This window comes from Sminthopsis crassicaudata, chromosome 4 (assembly GCF_048593235.1).
Source record: "Sminthopsis crassicaudata isolate SCR6 chromosome 4, ASM4859323v1, whole genome shotgun sequence".
Lineage (NCBI taxonomy): Eukaryota > Metazoa > Chordata > Mammalia > Dasyuromorphia > Dasyuridae > Sminthopsis > Sminthopsis crassicaudata.
This window is the reverse complement of record NC_133620.1, coordinates 23,520,401-23,545,339: the sequence shown is the minus strand read 5'-3', so window position 1 is coordinate 23,545,339 and position 24,939 is coordinate 23,520,401. Positions and strand designations below refer to the sequence as shown.

General features: G+C 47.5%; 1 protein-coding gene across 6 annotated transcripts in view; it reads right to left on the bottom strand.

The window, feature by feature from the left end:
• Positions 1–24,939, bottom strand: part of TUT4 (terminal uridylyl transferase 4) — a 65,458-nt gene that overhangs the window by 6,171 nt on the left and 34,348 nt on the right. For 4 of the 6 annotated variants that reach the window (XM_074265919.1, XM_074265921.1, XM_074265923.1 and 1 more), the window contains 16 exons: positions 23,777–23,998; positions 23,169–23,343; positions 17,770–18,512; positions 13,553–13,703; positions 12,884–12,970; positions 11,238–11,341; positions 8,370–8,427; positions 8,188–8,291; positions 6,758–6,847; positions 5,410–5,523; positions 3,257–3,334; positions 2,981–3,158; positions 1,424–1,471; positions 1,255–1,337; positions 980–1,095; positions 282–457 (listed from right to left, as the gene is read on the bottom strand). In XM_074265919.1, coding sequence (XP_074122020.1) covers positions 282–457; positions 980–1,095; positions 1,255–1,337; positions 1,424–1,471; positions 2,981–3,158; positions 3,257–3,334; positions 5,410–5,523; positions 6,758–6,847; positions 8,188–8,291; positions 8,370–8,427; positions 11,238–11,341; positions 12,884–12,970; positions 13,553–13,703; positions 17,770–18,512; positions 23,169–23,343; positions 23,777–23,998 — 2,527 coding nt within the window. The remainder of the gene's footprint in view (positions 1–281; positions 458–979; positions 1,096–1,254; positions 1,338–1,423; positions 1,472–2,980; positions 3,159–3,256; positions 3,335–5,409; positions 5,524–6,757; positions 6,848–8,187; positions 8,292–8,369; positions 8,428–11,237; positions 11,342–12,883; positions 12,971–13,552; positions 13,704–17,769; positions 18,513–23,168; positions 23,344–23,776; positions 23,999–24,939) is intronic. The other 2 variants (XM_074265920.1, XM_074265925.1) reach the window with 1 other exon arrangement.

Sequence of the window (24,939 nt, the reverse complement as noted above, 5' to 3'; positions counted from 1 at the left end):
GTGACCGCCAGAAACAGCCATGGAGGTCGGACGGCTCGCCATCCTCAGGCCCCGCTCACGGGCTCGTCGTCCTCTCCCCCAACTAGAAACGACCTTTAAGCCAAGCCCTCGCACCAAGCGCCCCGCGAAGGCCTGCTCCCTTCCTACTCGGAGTCACCGCAACTCTCTCCCATCGGACTCTGAGGCGGGGTCTTGTCTCCCCGAGCCGTCCCGTCAGCGGCGGGGGGCTGGGGGTCGCCTCCGTTGCGCAGACTGCCGCGTACCTGAGCCCACAAGTTTACCTGCCAGACCGTTGTTCCTCTGCCGAGCCTGTTTGTATTCGGGGCATTCTCTTCGGACGTGTCCCACGTCTCCGCAGATAAAACATCTCTTCTCGCGGAGCTCTCTGTCTTCGTCCTTCATTTCCTTCTCGTCTTCTTTCTCATTCTCTTTCTTTTTCAGCCTAAACAGTAAAGCGCTGATGCCAACAACATTGTATGGATAGGTATTTCTAAGGAGCCTTGGCCAATGAAAGCTAAGCCCACGTGCGCGATCCCCTCCTGAGCCGCGGCCCTCACTGACAGTAGCTTCCCCTGACACCGGATCCAATTGGAAAGGAAACCTTAGTTTACCGAGGAGATCCACACCAGCAAGCAGAGACACTCGTTCCCTAACCCTGCTTTTTACCAGTGGTTCCCCATGGCTTCTCGATAAGTCTCCTGTGCCCCTGGGTGGGAGCCCTGGTCTAAAGCATACAAATCTCTGCTGTTTCATGCAACAGATACAATCATCTCGGGGCTGGGGCACAGGGCCGCACGTGGGCGTGCGAGCCGAGACAGACTCCTGGCAAAGGGCCACTCAGAATCGCCAGCTTTCTCTGCTATAAACGCCCCTCTCTTCCCCGCTCACCCCAACCCCTCAGCTGCCACCTATTCTCACTCTCCCCTAGCCCAAGAATCTTTTGGCAACTCGAGCTTCTGCCAAGTGTTTGTTTGCCCACCTCCTCCTCTTAGGACAGTCTTTCATGTAATGCCCAATTTTCCCGCACACACGGCAGCACCGGTCATTGGGAGCCAACTCTCCATCCGTCAACACTTTAGAATCAAAGAAGTACTCCTAGAAAGAAAACCACGTGCTGATGAACTCTGACTTCCGAGCAGAGGGAGGGGAGAGCGGGACAGGGGAGGGAGAAGGAGTGCCATTTTACATAAACACAGTCAAGATGAGAAACCTGTGGAGGGATCCCCGGTGCCGAGCACCAGAACGCGGACTCACCGCTTCTCTTCCGACAAGAGGATAAAAAGGGGTGCCGAAAAGCTTCCTTCCGTTGATAAATGCCTTCATGATGAAATTAGTCACTGAGAGGGAAAAAGAAGGTAGATTAAGATGCAAATACTGAAATTCCCCTGTTCTAAAATCACTGAGGCAATCATTCAGAACTTACTCTTTCTAGATACTCCAGCACCAAGGTTATGATTCAAGTCAAAAGGATCTGGAAAAGAAGGATTTCCTTTTTTAAGAACGCTGAACAGAAATCATGACTTTTAAGTGCCATCGGCCGACCCAAGCCTTCCTTAAGCATTCACCATCCGTCAGAAAACAGGGGAGGCACCAGGGCTAGAGTGGGCGGTGGGAAACCCCACGCTTGGACTTCTCCAGAATTGCCTGCCCCTGTCCCCTCCCATTCCCACTAACCATTTAAGCCATGTATGTGTGCACACGTGTGTGTGTGGGGGGGTATCCCCCATTAGAATGAAAGCTCCTTGAGGACAAGAACCAGCTCCTGCAGCCCTGTACCTTCAGCCTCGGTAGGCACTTGGCCACAGCTGGTGCTTATTGACCATTTATTGATCACTAAGTAAACAGAGGCAACTTCTCCCTGTCTGGCCTGGAGCCCAAGGCAGAGCTGCTTGGTTCACCATGCCTCTCCCAATCCCAAGGATGATGGATTTCCTTCTGCTGAAAAATGCCCTTCCTGGCCCACCTTCCCTAAGCAGTCCCTGCTGGTCTCTGCCTTGGGGCCCAGGAGCATCCCCACCCCCAAGTCAGCCTTCCCTGCTCAGGCTCCTTCTGCCACCCAACCTTCAGAGTTTCTCCTGCACACCGCTCACTTCTCAGCAAGCTTCCCACCCTTGTCCAGCCTTCACGGCCTCCTCATGGCTCGTCTGTCCCATCACCCAGCAGACTTTCCAAAAGTGCGGGTCGAACCCCGTCAGCCCCATCGCCTCCAGGATCAAACACAAAGTCCCGCATGGCTTCTAAAGACTTTTGCACCCATCACTCAGTAAAGGCCCTAAGGATTCATTTTTACAGGGACAGTACCAGTTGCTCTCATGGGGTTGGGGGCATATTATCCATTCTCAGATTAAGGATTTATTACATGTAAAATGTGGGAAAAACAACCAAGTTCCTGTCCTCAAGGAACTTACACTTGAAAGGAAGATTGCATATATGTAGACAGTAAATACAGGCTGCTTTGGGGGCTGAAGAGACCGGACAATTCTAGAAGACGGAGGGGGGAAGCCAAAGCCCGAGGAGATAATGGGGACTTGGTGGAATAAACACTAATCTACAGCAGGGAAAGTTACTTGATTTGATGACATTCTCAGTGGTCTAAGAACAGAGGAGACAGAGGGGAAAATTGAGTGCTTTAAAACTAGCCAAAGCTTTTGCACAAGGACAATTTTACCACTAGAAGAGAAACTAAAGGAGTTGACCACAGATGGCTGATGGGCTCAGAAATATGGTCTAGAGCCTGGAAAGCTTTAAAAGCAGCTCTGTGGGAAATAAGGGAAGGGCTTCCTACTCCAAGGACCAGTTTATCACTAGAAACCAAAGCACTAAATTGTTTTTTTTTTTTTTAAGCCTTCACAGGAGGCCTTTACTGACATTGAGAAATTTAAACCCCGCCCCCCCACACACACTTCGGTTGAACACACGCTGACCTCCTGCAGGCCCAGGCCAATGGCTGAACCCACACACTAGCCTCCGCGGCAGTTACCTTCAATCGCAATGCATTTGGATGTCCACTGCTTCTCAAAAGTTGTCAGCAGCTTTTTCTGACGGATGCTGATAACGTATTCCTTGAAATCAAATTCTTCAGTGTAAAAGCGTAGCAGCCCCAACCAGAGTTCCCCCAGGGTCTCGGTATTTTGGCCCAGGGAAGGCAAACGCTTTTTCTGGAGGGAGAGAGAAATTTATTAGGAGTCCTCGGCAAAGGGGCAGCAGATCTAAAAATTCTGCATGAATCCTAACACAAACAAGAATATAAAGTTACCAGTTCTTCCATGTCGTCAAAGAAAAAGGCATTCCATCCATCCACCATTCGCTGGGGAATTTGTTTTCCATCAAATATCTGTGGGAAACAAACCAATTATTTGGATATTTCACAGAAACTTTTCCTGGGTCATCTCTAGGGCTGTACATTTAGCTACTTTAAAATTATTCCCAAATAAAGATAATAATAGTAATAATGCTTCTAATAAACATGAGACAGGATAGTATTAAAAAGTTAATGAATGATATACACTTGAAACTATCTTCCTGACAGGTTAAGGATATTGTACTAGGATAAGAAGATCCAAATAATATAGGAAAGCTGCGAATCTGGCCTGAGACCTGGCTCATCAATGCCCCTGTGAGATGGGGAGGGGAAGCATTTTGTCCATCTTGCTAAGGAAGAGTCAGCAGATTTCCCAACATTCTTGTGTTCTTGTGCGTTGAGTGACAAAGCCAGAATTAGTACCCAATTATCCTAACTCTGAGTTTAGGCTGTGTGTGTGTGTGTGTAATTGTAAAAATGTCTATGTGACGTGTCACATATATAAACAGCTAGGCATGTATGTACAGATGGACACCAGACACACTGCATATGAAATTATGTGTGTATAGCTAGATATCGAGATTTATTTATTTCATATCTATAGGAGATATATGAATCTCTTTTCTTTCTCTCTCCCTCCACACTAAAATGAAAAAAAAAAAAATCTCCCTTACAGATATGGGCAGAAAGAAAAATCCCCACACAACCACATATATATTTCTGAGTCTGAGGGTCCTTTCCTCTTCCCTTGATCTCTCTGGGGCACGAGTGGCAATGCTGGGTCAAAGGTTAGACACATATACTCTTTCATATACGAGGCTGCCTTTCCTTCCCAACAAGACTACAGAAAATAACTGGGTGAAAGCAAAGTTTCAAGTGAGAAGCACAGGATTTGGGCACAGAAAGCAAGCTTGCCTCAAGAGTTGGCCCTCTCTATGAGATTGTCGTCTAAAGCCTTTTGTTGCTCGGGTAGTCTGGGAATCCATGACTCTTAGCCGTTTGCATACTTGTGTGATCACCCCGGCACACCCCGTCCGTCTCCCCCAAGGGTATGTATCAATCCTGGGTTTGTAGACTGGACACCGTCCCCCAGTTATAACGCTTTCTGCCGAAAAGGGATCCTGCAGAATCTTTCCCCGCAGGAGGGGGAGAGCACCCCAGGGGCTGGCACTAACCAGTGCACTTGGAAATCCTTTGTATTTATAGTCAGGAACAGATGACACTCATCAGATGCTTCTCCACTCGGAGATTTCCTATAACTTCCCCAAATAGCTGTGCTTCTTACCTCCCACCTCCAAGTAAACGCCGTTCTCTGAAACCAGGACTGGACTCTCCCCACTGCTGAGGAGGTGACTCAAAGGAGCGACTTCAGAGAAGGTGGAGATGAGCGAGGAAGAAAAGGGGCACTCTTTAGCACGCTAAACTGGGGCTCTTGATTCACCCTCTAGGAGGGAATCTGAGCAAAAACAAGCTGCTCTTTTAGTCAGAGCAAACATGGGAAAACAGATCTGGGGAAAAAAAACCCAGCAGGCTCAGAGTCCACCAGACTTCAAAGGAAACACTGAACTGACCAAAACTGCGATCCTGTCAGACTTGGCTGCCCTTGGGGAGGCCACTCGTCTCAGGATCTGTCAGACTGGAACAGCCTGGAGCAGGCAGGCCACCAGAGAGCTTGAGATAGGGAAAAAGATCCAAGGAAGAAGCAAAAAAAGTGGGTTCAGCTAAAATCCCAGCACATGCCATAGACTTTGTCTTGATTTCACATTCTGTCTGGTGTATTTTGTAGTAATAAAATAATGATGATGGCAGTAATGGCAGGGTACTTTACGGCCAGCAAAGTGCCTTCCAAATGTGATCTCACTGGAGCCTCACAACCCTGAGAGCAAGGCACTATTTTTATTTCCATTTTACAGATGAAGAAACTGAGGCAGACAGTGGTCAAGTGACCTGGCCGGCCACAGTCACACAGCAGGCCAGCTATTTAGCTACCTCACTCATTGCCTTGGAAAACTTCATAAAGCGCTTCAGAGCACACACTACAGATCGCACACATTAACGCCCACCGGACCGTCCGAGCTGGAAGGACTCCTCCTCTGGCAAACACCCACCTCCTGCAGCACAGGGATCACAGGGGGGTCTCTCTGTTGCAGGAAGTACAGCACCATGAGGATGTAAGCATATGAAGACAAACTTCCTCTGGACGCATCGCCAATGTCACAGCGCTAGAAAAGCACGGGCAGCAAGTCAGGAGCGAGATCAGATGGCGAGCCAGCCCCCCGGGGCCCCCCCAGCTCAGGGGCTGCTCTCGCAGTGCTCCCCTGACAGATTCAACCCAGTGGCAACACCAGTCAGGACTTGAACACTGAGCTTCCAAACGCTGAACATTCCTCCCAGGGAACCAAACTTCCTCTTTAGGGCGACATTTTCAGGGAAAAGGACCCTCTAAGCTCTAAACCCAGAAGCAAATTTCAAGATTTTTCCAAAATGCTTTTAGCCACTACGTCACATTTGCAAGTGTTCTAAAGGGCACACTGTGGACATAAGCAGGCTGGCAATGTGCAGAAGAGAGTGTGGGGTCTGAGCTGAATTTTAGCAAAAGACCTTTCTAAAAGTAGGGGGGAAAAGAAAGAGGCCTGGACAGGACTGAATCTACTGACAGAATCCTCCATGAGCTCCCACGGCCTAGGGAGCAGGCTTTCCACAGATCAGCAACCAGAGCTCTAAAGGCAGGAGGAAGGCCTGCCAGGGCATTGAATGCCAGGCACTGAAGTCTCATCTAGTTTTCATTCTGTGGGCAGAGAGGGAAAGCTAAGGTGGATCAGGATCACCATGGGGCAGGCAGCACAGGCCCATCAGGCCCTCTCAAGGGCTTCACCATCCCAGACAGAGCCAGTCCAGTCCAACCAACCTCCCCTTGGAGCAGTGCCTCTACCTTAAATGTCCCCTGGAAGAACTGCAGGTGAGGCCTGATGTACAGAACCAAGCCCAGCCACAGAAAAGATAACCAAGGGATACTACTGTGCATGGCTCACACCTGGACCTTCCCAGGCAAAAACAGGAGCAAGAACTACAAGCCTGAGTGTGGCCAAAATGGGGGAAAATGGACTAGCTTTGATGTGTATGGGGGGGGGGGGAGAAAGAGGGAGAAGAAGGAATGAGAGAAAAAGAGAGAAGGGGGAGAGAAAGGGAAGAGGAAGTCAAAGAAAGGAGGTTGAAGGAGTGAGAAAAAGGGGGAAAAAAGGGAGAAAAATGGGAGGTTGAATGAGAGAGAGGAAGGAGAGGGAGATATCACAGACCATCCCTTCCCTTCTCTGTCCCTAAGTAGCACAAACCTCAGAAGGGCAGAGATAACCCAGCAAGGTGAATTCTAAGGATGAAGTGAAATAAAGAAGACCCTGGGAGAAAGCTCGGGGCTCCAGAGGCCTCGGCACGCTGCCACGCTCCCCACCTGCGTACCTTGGCGAACACTTTCATGGTATATCCCAAGTACTGCACCCGAGGATCAATAGCTGCATACGTAGCCAGCATTCTCGTGTTGTGCTGAGCCTGAAACAAAAAGCTTTGAGTTTGGAAATGTTCAAATCTGAGCCAAGAGGTCACGATTCAGAAGCACCCCCAAGCTGTGAGGTGGAGAGGTCGGGGATGCAGACCAAGGGGGCTGGGTCCTGACGAACCCAAGTTCAGGAAAGCTCCAAAGAGGAGGCGGGCCCGGGCAAGAAAGCTGGGCCTTGAGTGAGTTAGCAAAGCATCTTCAGTGATCTTCAGGGGGCCCCATTGGTGAGGGTTCCCATGGATGCCAGGAGATCCGAGTTCAGACACTGTCTCACACAGTTAGTGGCCACACAAACCCAGACAAGCCACCTGGCCCCTCCCGGCCTCCATTTTCTCAGTAGTACACTAGGGATCAGAAGCACTCATCCCCCAAGAGCTCGGTGGGCTTGAGGTGTCCAGGGGAGTTGTTCAGGATTGGCTCAGAAAGGCCAATTGTACCCTGCTGATCTTTAGCTGGGTGCTCTTTGCCATCCTCCTGCCCGCCCTACCCCCAAACCACTTGCTCCAGTTCAGCAGCATACCCCACCCAACCTCAGGGATATTCCTCACACCAAATTTCTTTGGGTCGACATCCCCAGCTCCTTTTTTTATATAGTTTTATTAACTTTTTTTTTTTTTAATTAAGTCCTATAGAGAAGATGCTTATATTTTTCCCCAGTGGCACAATCCTGAGCCCTTCCGCCTCCCAGCTGCCCTCTCCAGGAAGGCCCCAGCTTCAGGCTTCTTCCTAAAATGTGGTGCTTGGAAGTAAATAGCAGGCTCCATGTGCCATCTCTCCAGAGCAGAGAACAGGGGATTGAGGGCTCTCCCGAGTTCTGCCGAAGGTCTCACCTGCTCTCTCAGTGCCGCCTCCTGCCCCATGGACCCAAACTGAGCTTGCACTCTGCTAAAGTCCTCCAAACTTTTCTGCTGTTGGCCCCGCCCCCCCCAGCTTGGACCTGCCAAGCTCATTTTGTTAAATGGACTAGATGCTTAAGCTGCTTTCTGTCGCATCATATTTGGCCTAGCATGTTCCCCCATCCAGATCCTAATGGCTCGACTCAGGTGTTGAGCTAGCTATTACCCGTTCTAACTCAGGCCCATTTCAGTCACTGGTAAAAAGAATACGAGCCGCTTCGGGGCCCCGGGTGGCCCTTTGTCTAAGAGGAAGCCGTTATTTTCCCAGGACTTCGCTGGAGGAAGAACCAGTCGCCACAAAGATGAGCAGGTTTCTCCCCAGATCCTATCTTGGCCTTCGGGTCAGCACCAATAATTTGGGGGTCCCTTCTCCTAGGTCCTAAGAGGGAGATGGCGACAATGGCCGGGGCAGCTTGTGGCCCAGGCTCAAAACTTACCAAGGTATTGTATAAGCTGATGTCTCCTTCCAGTCCACTCCGCCTGTGTTCAAATTTTACGATAGGCACTTTGGCAGTAGTTATAGGCAAGATGTTTTTTAAACCTAAAACAGGATTTCAGTGTGGGAAATCACGTTCATCATGCAAACAATACACACAGAGCCCAAATTTAAAACTCATACCTGGATGTCGCTTAAGAATTTTTGCCAAACCTTCAATTATTTCCTTACAGTTTAATTTCTAAAAAAAAAAAAAAAAAAAAAGATGATTAATTTTTAACATTGGATTCTTATCCATCCAAACTACACAATGTACTGATCCAGTGTGGACTCCAAAGACTAACTGGTGCCATATACAGTAGGCAAAAGCGCACTCATTTGGAGAGCAAATGGAGGACCACATCCATTCCAGCGCTGAGTTTCGAGAAAGGGAGAGGCAGCACGAATGCAGCTAGAGACAGGGGCTTCCCAGCCATCCAATGAGGGGAAAGATACCATGTGACCACAGACCGCTCACTCTGTGGCAGCGCAGCCTGGCCAGGGGCCCGTGCTGCCTCAGCCAGATGACCATGAACAGCATCCCCAGGAAGCACCACGAAGTGTGTATAGGATTCCTCATGCTTAGAAGCCTCCGCCTCCCTGGCTCTTTGCAAGACTCAGTTCGGAGCCCCCTGCCACTGGCTGCTTCACAGGGAGCCCTGTGGGTCCTCCTGCTGAGAAGACCACCAGTGAACCCCGTAAAGACCCCCCCCACAATCATGGTCATGGCAGGGAGTTCACTCCCAGGAGGCAGTGACTTGGGGGGCTTCTGCCTTTCTCTGCCCCTCCTAAAGGCAGACAGTAGGTGCTTAATAAATGCTTGCTGATATGCACACACGGAAGTGGGACAGCCCTAGGACCTGTGACTTCATGGGCATGCCCACATGTCCCAGGTCAGCTCCAGCCTCTGAGGGTCACCCAGCCAAGGTCTGCCTGTCTAAACATGTACTATTTACGTGGCTCTTTATGCTCGGACACATCCCAGCACGTGCTGTGCCCAACAATCTGCAGACTAAAAAGGGACACCTCAGAGGCCTGTAGCCACTGACTGAAGCCCCACTCCATGCCGGGCATGGCGCGCTAAGCCTCTGCCTCGGTCTCCAGGGAACCAATCACCAACCCAAGGCAACGTGCTCTACTGCCGGCTCGATCGGGGGATGGGTTGCATGCCAGGGTCCCTGAAAGCAGGCAAGACACTGGGTGGTACAACAACGTCCTCAAGGTCTCTGCCAGGCATGGGACAGCCCTTGGGTCATTGACAGGCTAACTGTCTTTCCGTGTCACAAGCTGCTAAGCTGCGTAATGGGGTTCCCCACGGGGTTCTGATTCTAGAACCGGGAGTAAGAAATGTTCCCTGCATAACCATTCATCCCTACAGTAATCTGTTTTAAAATGAACCAATTTCCCCTTTTAGCCAAGAGATCATGGGATCACTCCCAGAAAGTCTGACGGACAATGCTGTCACCGGGGGACCCAGAGTCTTTTGGAAACAGCACCAAGCCTGTCGCCCGAGCCCCTTCCCTCTCTCCTCCATAACGGCTGAACAGACTCTCTCCCCTTCTCCTTAGCTTTGCTTTAGGAAGCAAATACAGAAAGAGCGACTAAAAATACATCACATCTTCTGGTAAAAACAGCTCTGAGGACAATCTTTTCTTGGATTAGAAAACCAAACCCGAGGCCCGCCCCCTCTGCCGACTCCTTCCCTGCCATGATGTGGATGGGAAGCAGGCAGCCCAGAAGTGGGCGTAGGTGGGATCACTGCCAGCCTGCAGCCTCTCACAGAATGGGAAAGAGCTCCTCGGGACCTGATGAAAGGAGAAGGCAGGAGTGTCCCCTAAGAGGGGTGGCTTTTGGCAGTGTCAGCTCTGACCCCGATGGGCCCCAGCTCCTGCCGTCCGGGGCACCTCCATCCTTATGCCCTCAGTGCCTGCTGTCACCCGGTCACTGCATGTGCCCGCTTCTACTTTTCCACACCTTCGGCCTCCAATCCCTTCTCAGATCACAGTCCCAGGGCACAGAGCTCAGACCTCACTGCCTCTCCCCGGAGCAGGGGCCTTCAACCTTCTGTTGCTGGGTGTGACCCCACAACTTGTGTGTTTACATCTTCTACCCATTAACAGGCACCACTCTGCCAATGTTTATCATGTGTTCTCTACAATTTACACCAAAATAGACATTTTAAAAAGGATGGTAACAAGAGCTAGCACGGAGACAGCATCTTACACATGCTCTGGTGTCTGGTCTCCATAACAACAGGGCGAGGAAGGAGTTCTGAGAAGGGAGAATGTTTAGCTCTAGAGTTAACAAGGAGCTACTGCAGCTTCCTAAGTAGGGGAGGGGCAAAGTCAGCTGTGGGCTTCAGGAAAACTGCTGTGGCAGCGGGTCAGAGAGAAAAAAGATTTGAAACAGACCCAACTAAGAGACAGGGGGTGATGAGGACTTGTGAGTGAGTCAGTCAACAAGCATTTATTAAGCCCTGGGTGCCAGACCAGGTGCTAAGGGCTGAGAAAGTCCCCACCCTCTCGCAATACACATTCTGATGGAGGAGTCAAAATACCCAGAGGCAGGAGAGATAATGCAATCTACCCTATTCAATAAACTCCGGTGTTCCCTACTACCTCTAGAACAAATGCAAAAGTTCTGCTTAGCTTTTAAAGCTCTTCAGGCCCTAGATTCACAGTCTTTCCAGATCCAGTCAGAATGGCCACCTCTAGATCTCTCTCTGGAGGTTAGCGTGCTCCCTTCTCATCCCTGCCCTACAGACGGCCAGTCTTCTTCAGGACGCTAGCAGCCCCGTGGGCTGGGCCTGTGGATCATCAGGACGCACTTGCCCCGTATTCCTTGGTGCTTCTGGAGAACCAGGCCCACAGTGTGGGATGTCTTTACCCAGCCTCAGGGAGTCATACACTAGGGGAGTTTAACAAATGTTTGGTGAATTCTCTTGAACTAATGGACACAAGCGCTTCTTACGGCAACACAAACCACCCCCCCCCCGCCGAGACTTAGGGATACCTCAGCATTTTCATGGCCATCGAGCGTCATGCAGATATCGAGATCGCTGTCACGGAACCCAAATCCATTCTTCGAGGAACCAAATAAGCAAAGTCTGGCCTTTTCTAATCAGAAGAAGAAATCAAAATGTGTAAGTACTGTGTACTCAGTACCAGTCATTCTAAAAAGTGGGATCAATGGGGAGGACTGGGTGAAACTCTTGTATGACAAAAGGCAGCAACATCCTGCAAGATGCTGTCAGGCCTGACATGGAAACTAATGAAAAATCATGAAACGAAGCGGGGGCCCTGGAGGGCAGGTCAGAAAGGGTCATAAGGAGGGCCAACTGGGAAGGCTGAGTTTGCTCCTGTGCCCCCTGTTCCTCAGTGGGACAGGAGAAGAGAGCTGCCTTCCCCAGAGCAGGGAGTGCCAGGCCCCACGGGGCAGCCCTGGCTGATAATTTAGCTAATGTTCCCAAGCATCTCAAGGGCAGTTGCAAGGACCTGGAGACATTCCAGGCTGGGTCGCTCAGCACTAACTTTCTTTGTGTTCTTGAAGCTGCAGAGAAGTTCCCTCAGGACTCCCTGCCCTCCCCAAGGCAGTGTGACAGAGCAGGGAGGAACACAGGCTGAGCTGTGGACTGTACCCACTTCTCCAGGAGGACTCCTGAGGTTGCTCTGCTGTCTTCGACAAGCCCTCCTAGACCTCTTCCAGTCGTTCACTTGCTTTTTATCCCATATGTGGTGATCTCTATAATCTCTCCTCCTAATTAATTCCTGAGGTAGAGGAATTGTCTTTTTTCACTTCTGCAATCTAAATGCCTAGCATACTGCTTGGCCAGATTAAGTACTTCTGAAATGGATTTTTGAAATGTACCTACTGTCTTAAAAATATTCTATCAAAGAAAAGCACAGATTTAAGTTGAGGTTGTTTCTGGAGGACAAATTGAATTCTTTCAGTAGACTAATTTCTTTCTTTGAAGAAAATCATCATTAAACTTGTTCCTATTAGCAGCAACTCAACTCCTTCTGTAGAATTTGAGAGGCTTGAAAAATCACTATCTGCTAAGAATCACTCTTGGTTTGCCAAGGGTGAATTTCTCCCGAAAGTAAGCAATTTATCTCACCAAAGTGTTTATCAGCTGGGTGTTCTACCAAAGAATGAGAGCACCAGAAGGGCTCTTCAAAGGCTCTGTCGCAACAGGCCCAGAGGCCAAGGGAAAAAAAATCAGAATTTGAACTCAATGCCTCTCTCAGGCCAGACCTGAGAACTCCTTCAAAAACTACCAGGCTGTCTTGATTTAACTTCACTCTGCCAAACACTTACACCAGAATTCAGATGCCCTTGTTGAATCACAGGTCCCAGAAGCTTAGGGGGAGTCGTGAGGGACATTATTGGGACTGAGTGGATCCCTGGGGAGGACTTGCACACAGTAGGTGCTTAATGCACTGACTAATCCCTGGCAAAGACTCTGAGACCCAGGTTCCACCAACACCTCCCATACAAACATCTCAGGGCATGGAATATAAACTAAGCTAAGAGCCGATTCCTCATCACCAGCATCCCAGTGGACAATTCTCTCCCCAAATGTGACAATATACCCCCATGTATTTAAGACAGTTCACTGGAAAAATCAAAACAATGCATAACAAATCTAAACAACATACCATTATATTCTTTTTGAATAAACCTTTCCAAACTGGCTAAAATTTGCTCCCTGCTTTGTTGTTCAGAAAATGGAGGTGATAATTCATCTAAAAGGAAAAGAAAAGTTAAAAACAATGAAATACGATAAAACAATTGATTTTTTTAAATCTAAAACTTCTACATTGCTCCATTTCTTCATTTTTGATATGAAGGTTTAGGGCAAGGGGCAAACAGAAAATTTTATCACAGCGTCTCCTCTTTCCTCTCTAGCCCACCACTTACCCTGCACCTACCCCCGTCCTCATGGGACACCCAACTGAATTCATCTGCTTCTCAGCACAGGCCTTCCTCCCTGCAGCCAGGCCCAACATTTCCCTATCCTCCAAATAGAGGAGGATAGACCCGATCCTGCTTCTTGCTCATGCAGCTACAAGTAGGCCTTCCTCCCCTATTCAAAGGTAAGGGCCAAAACCTTTCTCTGATAGCACTTATACGAGAGGAACACAAAAGCCTTAAACATTTGCTGACTAGCCAATGGATACTTCCGAGCTGGACTCCCGGGTGTCTTCTCCAGCCCACAAACCACTACTTATACTCATCAAACTTTTTTTCGAGCTTCTATTGAAATAAGTGGGAGGGGAAAAGTGGGAGGGGCCGATTCTACCCATTTTTCATGAAAATGTACTCACCAAAACATTTTTTACACACTAGATCAAGTATATCCCGAAATCGGTATGTCATTGGTGGTAGCGGTTTGAGATCGATTTTCTTGAAATCATCAGGGCAGTCGTTTTTAGAATGCCCATCTCGCTTGCAGATGCTGCATACTATAGTTGGAGGCTGAAGAGGAAACACACACACGCACACATACAAACACAAAAGAGGGAGAAAAGCTACTAAGCCTTTGGAATATCATTTCCCAGCCACAGGAATTCCTCAGAGATGGGTCCAAAGGAACACTTCAGCTTTAATTGTACTAAACAGCTGAGGAAACACATAGACATACATACATATATATATATATATATATATATACACACATGTGTGTGTGTATATACACACATATACACATACACATATATATATATATATATATATATATATATATATATATATATATATGTATGTATACATGACTAAGAATCAGAATGAATTTTTTAAAAAAATCCCAAGCCAACAGCTTCCATCTCCTTTTTTTCCAAAGCTGCTCATAGAACGTATATTAAGTAACTAAATGGCCCAAAAAGGGGTCCAGAAAATAGTATTCCTTAAAAAAAAAAAAAAAAATCAAAGGGCATGGATAATTCAAGTGTCTTTATTAACTCTAAATAAATAGCTGATCAATCAAGCAGCTGAAGTAAAAAGCCACTGTCTATAATATTCTGGTAACTAATGAAACAAGACTACTTTAAAGTAATGGGCTCCCCATGACACCATCCTTTTTGTAGTGAAAGATCTAGTGAGGATAGAGGGTCAGGGCACACAGTACCCCGCCGTCTCCTTCTCTGGGTCTCAGACAAGGGGCTGGCAAATCCAAGTGCAAAAATTGTACCCTCACCCCACCCCCAAAAGTAAATCAAAGCAATAATAATGACAATAGCAGCTAACATAGAGTGCTTACTATGTGCTAAGCACTGTACTAAGTATTTACACTTACTGTTAAATAAGAGATTTATATCAAGACTGTCCTCCTTTCTATAATCACACTTCCTCAAGCAATCCATCCCTTGTCATTGCACTCCATGTGGTACTTAAGGATGGAGGAAGAAAAGTGTAATAGTTTGTCACTAGACAATAATGTCCTTGTTTTCCTTAAGATTCTATTTAGCTTACACGATGTCTATTTTAGCATACATGAATTATAGCTCATGGTAATTGTACTTTAGTTACATATTCAACATCTGGAGCAATCTGACTTGGCAAAATACTATGCACCTTTACTCTTAATTTGCTACTTGGAGTTTAAATGCATTTGAAAAATTAGTGCATGTACGATAAGTTAATAAAACCAGGAGGGGAAAATCCCCCTGGAAGTCCCAATTAACTAGGAGGTACAGCAGCCCATGAGAGCATGATATCCAAGCAGTTCCCCGTTGCACTACATGGCAACGGTGTTCTGGATCTGGAGTAAAGTCATCACGCCACCCACCTACCAGGCTGTTTGTGCCCCAGCTGTTTCTGCTCCTTCCAGGAAAATTACACCCCGAGAAACGTATTTTCCATTGCATGACAAACTCACTTTAGCGAATAGATCCATGGATTCCTTCACATTTCTTAAATTTAAATTTTAGTGCCAATTTTATGGATGAAGAAATAATAATCTATTGGTTTTTCTCCTTTCCCTAGGTACCTTTTATCTCCCCCCTTACAGGAGCCAACTCTGCTCACAACTCTCTCCCAGGCCATCTCCTCGGCATTAGCCACTCTCTCTTCTCTCTATCTTGTCCTCTTGGGAAACCAGGTCAACTCTACACTGTCCTCTTCTTGATCCCCTCTGCCTTGGATCACTCTCACCACTTGTCAGCTTCTCTCTTATAATACATGCTGAATGAAGGTGGAACCAGATCCACTCAAGTTTGTGTTGTCACATGACCTCAGCTGGGTCCTCCCCGCTGCAAGGCAATCCTACCACCTCTCCCTTGTCAAGGCCCTTTCCCAGGCCCCAAACCCTTCCAAATCTTCTCATCCCTCTTCAAGCCTCTTGTGGCTTTCCCTCCCCCACTGTCAATGGAGAACCTTGCCTTACATTTTATAGAAAGAGTGGTCGTGAGCTCCCTCTTCTCCCGTCACTCTTCTGCCTTTTTCTCCTTCATTCCACTGTCGGACAAGCAGTTTTCTTCCTCCTCCCCATGGCTACTCCTTGTACCTGCACAGCTCACCCCATTCCATCCCATTCTCACCCCTCACTTTGTCACTTATTTAATCTTCTCTCTCCTGGCTCCTTCCCCACTGCCTCCACACAGCTCCCCCCAACCCCAACTTGACTCTCCCATCCCTGTGAAACCTGTATCTCCTCTGAACCCATGGGAAAGCACATAAGGAACCTCTGCTTTCTCTTCCCCCCTCCAGTCTGCCATCTGACCACACCATTCCACCAAAACTGATGTCTTACCGAAGAGTGGCCTTTTCTCCATTCCCCGCAGCCTCCCCCACTGCTGGTCACTCTCTCCTCCCAGTCACTCTCTTGTTCTCCTGCTCCCTCTGATGGTTCCTTCTCTGGGCCCTTTGCTGGCTCCTCCTCCAGGAGGGCATGTTCTAGCTCGGATTCCCCCCCCCAACCTCAATGCTACTTCCCCTGGTGATGGCACCAGGTTTGTGGCTGTAAATTCTGCCTCTGCCTTTCCCGCCCCCGCCCCTCGGCCGCCTCACTCTGAGGCCAACAGCTCCAAGTCAGTACATTCACAACCGAAAGCACTCCCTTTCCCCCTTCTGGGACCTTCCCTATTCCTGCAGGGGGCACCGTCCAAGGCTGGCTGACTTGCCCTTGGCCGCAGCTCTCCAGCTGGCTCCCTTCCCTGGTCTGAGGCTGCCCCCAGCTCGGGACCGGCCCTTGCTCGGCACAACTGCGCCAGCTGCTGAGGATCTCTTCCCAGCCACTGCCACCACACCGAATTCACTAAGCGACAGGGGCAATCACAGCAGTTCCAGATACAGCCTACTGTGCCCACCCCCCTTCCAGGCTTCTCACACCAGGCTCCCCGCCGCCGACTCTCCGATCTTCCTGGCTGTGCTTCGATGCCGAGAACTTTCTCCCTCCTCATCTCTCCCTGACTGCCTTCGAGCCCCAAATACAATCCTTGGGCAGCAAGCCTTCGCTAATCTCTCGTAATGTCAGTGCCTTTCCGCCTCTGTCCTACATACAACTGGTCTGACAGATAACCTGTTTATGTGTTGCTGCCCCATTAGACTATAAGCTCCTTGAGGTCTGAGGCTGTACTTTCTCTTTTTTGTATCCCTCGAACTTAGCATAAGGCTTGCTGCACAGTATTTACTAGCTGCTTAATAAATGCTTATTGAATGAATGGAGTAGTATAGAATGAGCTGACTAAAAAGTTTACTTTCAACAGGATTTCCTAGGCACTAAGCAAGTTTCTGATGACAGAATTTATTCCTGGATCATAGCATCATAAATTTCAGATCAAGGGTTCCTGGAGGACCAAGGAGTCTAACTGACCCATTTATGGATGAGAAGACTCATCTGTACCCCAAGATTGCCTGAGATCCCCCGGAGACAGATTTGGGTGGCTTGTGGCTCTAACCACAATCTATCTGGGTACCAGTGCTTATGTTTCTCCTGCAAAAAGCACTTCATTTTTCAGACTGTTCCTTTTCAAAGACTGTCCTTTGCTTACAGAGAGAAAAACTGAGGCAACTGGGCAAGTTTGAGATACCCTCGAACCCTCAAACTAAGTTTAAAAGCTAAGATTTGACTACCAAAAAGCTCTGGTTTCTAGTCCTGCTCTCTCCAATTGACCAATTGGGGGCATTACCAACCATAAACCAACATGAAAGCTTTAAATGCTCTATGAATATGCGCTATCCTTTTATCATGGTGAAAAAGAAAAAAAAAAAAAAAAAAGAAGAAACCATGTCACTTAGGGAGAGTAAGCACGACGTTAGGGGCTGCTTGATTTTGCCATGAGATAAACTGACTCAGTTCTCTGAAATCTGAGAAGGGAAAGCCCAATGGTTTGCATTGAAACTTCCGGTGACAAAATGACTTTTTAAGTAGCGACTATCCCTCGAAATGCAAAAAGCAGGACTCGTTTGTTGGGTAAATGAGTGGGGACAATGCCATGTGGTTCCAGAGCAGTGGCAGCACCAGGACAGAGGCTAATGACCAACTAGGGACAGACTGAGGAGAGAGCCACTAGGGCACCACCAGTGACCAGGGAACGGGTCCTACCTTGCCAGAAGTCAAAATAAACTTATCAAACACATAGTGCATTTCGGGAGGGCAGGGCTGGTCTTCGTCCTTAAGGTCAGAGGCCTCTGCCGGAGCTTGGCAGTGGGGAGAGGTAGCTGAGGTGTCAGTGTCAGTGCAGGGAGCCGGTGGCAAACACTTTGTGTCCAGGTCTGGCCTGAGCGGGGTCCCCTCTGGGTCACTGACGGTGTCTGGGTCCCGTGACCGGTGCTCACGGCAGCGACACTGGCGGCTGACCTCCTCTTTCGAGCAGGGCTCTGGAGGCTCCACATCGGGCTGCTCTTCCAGGGATTTTGGCTCCAGCTCATCGCCGTCATTTGGAGTCCCGGGTTCCCGAGCGTCCTCGTCGTAGCTGGAGTCGGCTGCGTCCAGTTTCTTTCCCAGGCGGCCCACATCCTTCCTACATCTCGGGGAGGTGCATTCCAGCTCGTTACATTCATCAGACTGACAAGTGTGTGCTCCACACCTACTTCCCGGCTTGGTCTTCTCTGCATTCTCCCCCTGGAGAGGGCAACCTCCAGCACCCACGTCTCCAGACTTTGCAGGCTTCTTGCTGTTCATTTTCCCCCTCTCCTTCTTCCTGGAATCCACCTTACACTTATTCCCGTCTTTACTCTGAGGACAAGCAAAATATTTATAGGCTGTCCTGAACCTCTCCAGGATATATTCAAACACCATCTGGCTATTCAAACTCCGTGCAACATTCCTCTTGAGTGCAAAAGGGTCTAGTGGAAAAGAAAAAGGCCAGCATGTTAATACGTGTTTCTAAATGGCACTTCCAAATCCAAGCCTTAGCTCTTAACTCTCTCAGCTCACAGTAAGGCCTGGTCCTGTGCCCACGGAGCAGGGAGAAAGGCCCATACACGAAGAACCAGACAAAGGACAATGAAACGTGCAAGCAGAACCAAGCGATGCTCCTTCACAGCAGGGGGGCCCGGGAAGAGCCGGGAGGTGCCATGGGTCGCTCGGAGCCTCTGGCAACAAGCACTGGGTTTGAATCCCGTCTTTGCTAGTTGTTGAGCTGTGTGACCACAGACAAGTCACTTCCCTAAATCTTGTCGTGTGCAAAGAGAAGGGGTGCTTAAGGGGGATCCCTCATGTGCTTCTCATCTCTAACCCTAGGATCCTACGAGATGCCATCTGGACCAAGTTGTGGAGAGGTGAAAGATGGACAGCACTGACAAAAAGGATGTGTTTAGAATAAAGGCAGGGAGTGTGTGAAAAACTGGGAAAGAAGTCCAGGCCACAGAGTAGAAGACCCCATCCCAGGGCCAGATAACGTGAACTGGAGCCTATTCCGGAGGACCCCAAGAAGAAGGATCTGGATGCCTCATGTTGAAAAATGAATTTAGAGTCACACTTTAGATTTTTTAGATTCCTAAAGCAAAGATTTTTCCTAAACCAGCCTTAGAATAAAAATGATTAGAAAAAAGAATGGCATTTATCCACTGCAAGTAGCATAAAAAGTCATCAAATGATTGGGGAAAATGATACGGTACAGCTCAACAAACTGCTATATGCTAGATGCTATATGACTGTAATGGAATCTAACTAGTTTGTTACATAATTAAAACTAGACTAGATTTTACAGCAAGTATATTATATAACTATATACTCCATAAGGAAAGGCAAAAAAAGAGAGGACTTTTCAGAAATAGAGAAACTGTGACTTGAGATGGGGCCAAATAAGTCGCATGAGAATAACATAGCCAGAGTAAATTAAGAAAACACTAAAACATCCCCCCTCCCGCCCCATTTCTATCAGCTGGCCAATACTGATTTCAGGTGAATGATTCTAGAAGTACTTCCTTCCTTTTGGGGGTCCAAGAGGGGAGGGGATGTGCACATATACACCCAAGTCAGAATCAAGCTTTCTACTGGCTAGCTTTGCTTACCTGGTTGTATACGGGAAGGTAGGATGGAGGAACTCTATGGGGAATTGGTGTTAAAAAACAAAATGAATCCCCCCAAAAGTTACCAAATAAGAAACAAACAAAAACAACTGTATCCAAAACAGAACGTGAAGAGGAACGTGGTAAATACTTCTGATAAAAATGTGACATTTGGAACTAATGTAAATTTACAAGCGATGACCTTTCTTCAGTGCATTGAAATCATTAATCATAATTTCAAACACTGTTCCAATTCTCTGATAATCAGAGAAATGCCAATTAAAACAATGATAAGGTACTCTCCAACATAACCATCCAACGGACAAAGGCCATTTATACGGAAACGTCACCGATGGACCTGTGATTCCATGGTGTGGGAACTCTCGCCACCAACACATTTCACAAGCCATCACCAGCTTATAGTCTAAGAAAGGTGCCAAAGGCCCAGGAAGATTTCATAGCCACACGGCTTGCTTGTGAATTTAAGGGTCAGAGGTAAATCTAAACTAGGTCCAGCATTCTACCTCCTACGCTGTACTGCCTCTCAAAAAATTGGTTAAAGACAGTAAGATTTTACATGGACGGGGCTGTGGGGAAAGGATCACCTTCTAAAACTGCTAGTGTAATTATGAAGTGGGACAATCTGCCAATAAGCAAGACTCATAAAACATACAATGTGACTGGAACTGATGTTCTATGGATGCTATTAAAAGGGGGGAAACCTCTTTACAGAATCATTCACAGTCACTTTATTTGTAATAAACACTATCTATGTCCAATAATTTAGTTATAGGGAATGGCTAAAGTGTGGCATATTAACATTATGGAATATTATTTCATCATAAAAATGACATGTGAAGAGGACCAAAAAAAAAAAAAAAAAAAAAAAAAAAAAAAAAAAAAAAAAACCCAAAAAACTGTAAATGCACCATTATCTGAAGTGATGCAAAGAAAACCAAAGTCAGAGTGACAATATACACAGTTGGCTATGTCAAAACAGCAACGGTAAACTGTGAAATGTTCAGGGTTTAAGGTTTTAATGGAGATTTCATTCCTCCTTTTATTTGCTATTTGTTAATTTTATTCTTTCTATAGGAAAACAAAGGTGGCTGCTGAGATGGTGGCACACAGGACTGATCTCCCTAGAGACCCCCGTGCTGCTGCCCTCCACCTGTTGCTCCCTCTTTGAAGCTTCAGCGTTCAGAATCCTAGAGGGAGGAGCACTGACTTAAACTAAACTTACAAACTTGGTCAGTACCAAAGAGAGAAACAAGAACCAGCAAGTCAGGCGGGCTGCAGCCATAGGCAGGTGAAGAGTCCGGCTGCAGCTTCTCCTTAAAGACACTGCATTTAGGTCCGTGGGAGCTTCGGCTGCAAAGGGCAGCCTGAGAGATCACCTCAGGGAGGAAGTGAGTCCCAGAGTCCCAGAGCGTGGTCTCACTGCACCCCTTCTTTACAAAATCCTGAGGGCTTGCGATGGCAACCTGAAAGAGTCCTCGATGCACACAAAATGCGGCCAGCATGTGCTATACTCGAATTAGAGCTAATACTAGTGTTAATCCCTACAAAGCTGCAATTACCTCCACCCCTGGCAGTCTGGCACAGACACAGAGGAGCACTGGCATCCCAGAGCCTGCTGAGTGACTGTAAGCAAGGCACCCCCCGCCCCTTTTTTTCTGAGCCCCTGTTCCCTCATCTTTAAATTAGCCACATTACTCATAAAGTCCTTCTCCATGATAATCTCTATGGCCTTATATAATTTGAAAGTGACCTTATTTTCACTTACTTTTCTAGAAACATGCTATTTATGAACAGAATGGAGAAAAGCCGTGGGTAAAGGGGTTCTTTTTAAAACCAAAAGAAAACCGATATTCTTTCCCCAAACCATCATCAAAAGACAGGATGAACTTTCTCAGGCTTAGCGGGTAAAAAGAATCCAGGGAAGAGGCCTCTGGTCTTGGCAACTGAGACAAGAAATCTTCCTGAGCCCAGCAGTTAAGCTCAGAAATCCCTGACAACTCTTCTTGTCCTTCCTGATTCTTTATTCTGGCTGCAAAAGGAGAGGAAGTAAAGGGTCAGGGGTCCCAAGCACTGCAGTACACTGGATTGGACAAGCAGCCCTGCTCTCATCTCAGCTTCTCTGTCTTTAAGATGGGGATGGGCAAGAACTTCTATTCCAAATGACTGTGAGGAAGCCTTTTGTAAACATTAAAATGCTCTCTAATGGGGAGCCCTCATGCTGCAATCAGTACAGATTTCCTCTATGAGAGCATGTGAGAAGCTCATTTGGGTGAATGGGTGACCAGAGCCAGAAGGGCAGAAAGTAATAGGTGCCAGCCTAACAGTGAGAAAATGTATAAATGGAGGAAAAAATACTTAAAATTATAGACCATGATTCAATTACCTACTCTAAGTTTAAAGAAATGTTATGGAGTTCAAACTCCTGAATGTTGACTTTTTAAGTTCTTCTCTTACTTTCTGTGTAATGGGCTTCATGTTCTCATGTTCTTGATATTCTATTTTTTGGGGGTTAACATCAAGTATAATTTTTCTACGTCTAAATCACCTTTAGTGAATATTTGGGTCCACCATTTAAGTAGACAACTGGAGGGTAAAAGAGAATAAAACAATTTAACTAGACAGATTTTACAAATTTAGAAGACTCCCACTGCAAACAGCCTCACAGAATTTGCACTAAGAGAACTCTTCATTTTATAAGGGCCTAGAAGAGGCAAGCAATTTCAGCCCCATCTTTGCTGAGCTCTCGGACAGCAGCAGCGGGTGTCCCCTTGGAGCTCATGGGCTCTTCACTACAGCTCTACGAGGGGGAGAGCATCTACTCACCCTCAATTCCAAGAGGAAGTGACTGGCTTGTGGTGACACAGCTGTTAAGGCAGGGCTCAAACCCATTTCCTCTTCCCTCCCAATTTCCCACCTGGCCCACTGTCCTTAGTAGTGAGCACTACTAAAGGAAGAGCCTGTGTGCTCTGCAGGGTAGGAGAGCTCAGCAGCAGGAGCAGGCTAGGAGACGGAAGCTCTAGGCCTCGGCCACGACCATCATCATCATCATTATCATCATCATCACTTTCATTGGGACCTAATATAGAGTGCTAGTGGTGGCCAAACTCCCTCCCCCAATGCTGGCTGGTTGCTCCCCACTGGGCCACACCTCCTATTTCTAGGAGGAGGAGTGTGTGTGTGTGTGTGTGTTTTTGAGAGAGAGAGAGACCCGGAGCAGATCGCTGTTCAGAACCCGCAACATCAGGTGCACTCATCTATCAGATGGGTACCTTTCAGACACAAAGCACAACTGTGGGCGAGACCTCCCGGGTCACGTGTTAAACGGACCGATGAGAACATGACATGGTGATCTCGTGGCACACAAAGCATGGCACAGACACTGAGGAGTTCACAATGCTGCAGTAGAAAACAGACGAGAAGTGACACAGAAATGAAACTTTCTAAAGGAAAGAACACACATCATCCCACCTTCAATGGCTATTCGCCTTTTAGGCCAGTTTTTGTTCTCTCGTGTTAAGAGTTCTTGTACCCGTACGCTTATGACATATTCCTCCAAAGCAAATTCCAGTGTGTAAAACTTTAACAGCTCTAACCACAACTGTCCCAGGGATACCTGATTTGGTATTTCCAACGCTAAAGGAGACTGGAAGAGAAAAGATATTTGTTGTCACATAAGCCTGGCTGCAATGAACACTGACACACTCCAGAAAAGGCTGAGAGCCCCATAGTCATGGATGGGTGCCCCTGAAAGACACATCTGGCGGATCCTCTAGGGAGGATTTATGGGAAATCATTGGCAAGAATGCACTGAACAAGAGGGCACAGAAGGTCTGCAACATGGTGTCTAATTCTGTCTGTCACTAATTAGTTGTTACAGGGGGAGCACCCAAGCTAATGAAACTATGACTTTCAGTGCTACTAATTTAAAGTAAGTCAATGCTTAAAAAACAAATCCAAACCCACACGGGAGCATGTAACCCATAAGAAATCGGCCCTTAGGACTTAGAAAGCCTAGCCAGGAAAGAGCAAGCCGGAGCAGGCACCCCCAAGGCTACACGGATGTGGGGAAGGCTCACCTTGCCGTGTCTCTCCTTGGCAGCACCATTCTGGGAGTCTATTTCTGAGCTGGTAGGCTTCTTGCTGCCGCTTCTCTGATCGGCTTTTGCTTTATTTTCAGAGGCACCTGAGTTCTTCCCGGGCCCACTGGGCATAGGTTTGTATTCCCACTTCACAAACTTTTCGTCTTCAATGCCCTTCAGTTGGTGGTCATCGACTCGTTTTGAGTCAAAGCCTTCAATCTAAAATGGAAGTATTCCGAGCCGGTCAACTTAAGTAATTTAAAAGGACCTTAGTCTAACAGAAAAACCAAAATTTTACCTCTCAAAGGAAAAAAACCTGCAAATGAGTACACGTCATTGAATACTGTTCATACCTATTCAATTGACAACATTTAAGAACCATGGGCAGAGTTTTGGGCCAGTAACTGAGGAAGACTGAAAGTGAAGAGAGCTTATAAAGTAGAAGGAAAAAGTGAGAAAAATACAAACACAAGCACTCTAAGAGCTGCCATACCGAGGAGCCACTTCCTGGGGGATGCTAGCTTTGAGGCACATCTTTGCTCTGAAATGCCCCTTGCACTCAGGGAACCACAACACAGAAGACAAACTTCAGAGGTGCACACGCCAAAAAGTCCACCTCCTAAATTTGATCTTGAGCTCTGAGATAGTCCGGATTAAATCTGACCTGTTTCCACTGGAGGCCCTTCCTGACCCATTTTCCCTGACCTCTGACAGCCAGGAGGAAGAATTATATGGATGCTGTTTCAAACTGCCCCTTCAAGGCCAGTCCTTCACCACCCCCTCCGCAGACTGGTTTTCCCCCACGTCCATGCAATCTGCTGGCACCTCACCCTTCCCATTCAGTAATCACTAGGCCGCTTTGCTTATGCTGTGACTCTAGCACCTTCCTCCTCTTCAGCCTAAGTCCTGACATTGTACTTGGGGATCTCCAATGAATATACTGACAAGCCCTCTGTCAAACTGAACACCCAACTTCTCCAACTATAACAAATGTCTTCTCCATCCCACTTCAGCCACACAAGTTGATCTTAAACCTTGTGATCTCTTAAGAACTAGAATTTTAAAGGTCTCCTTTTTCCCACAATCTCGCATCCTTTCACTTCATTCTTTCCCACTAAAAGGGCCATCTCCTTATGTGATCTTCAGTCCCTTGAACCACG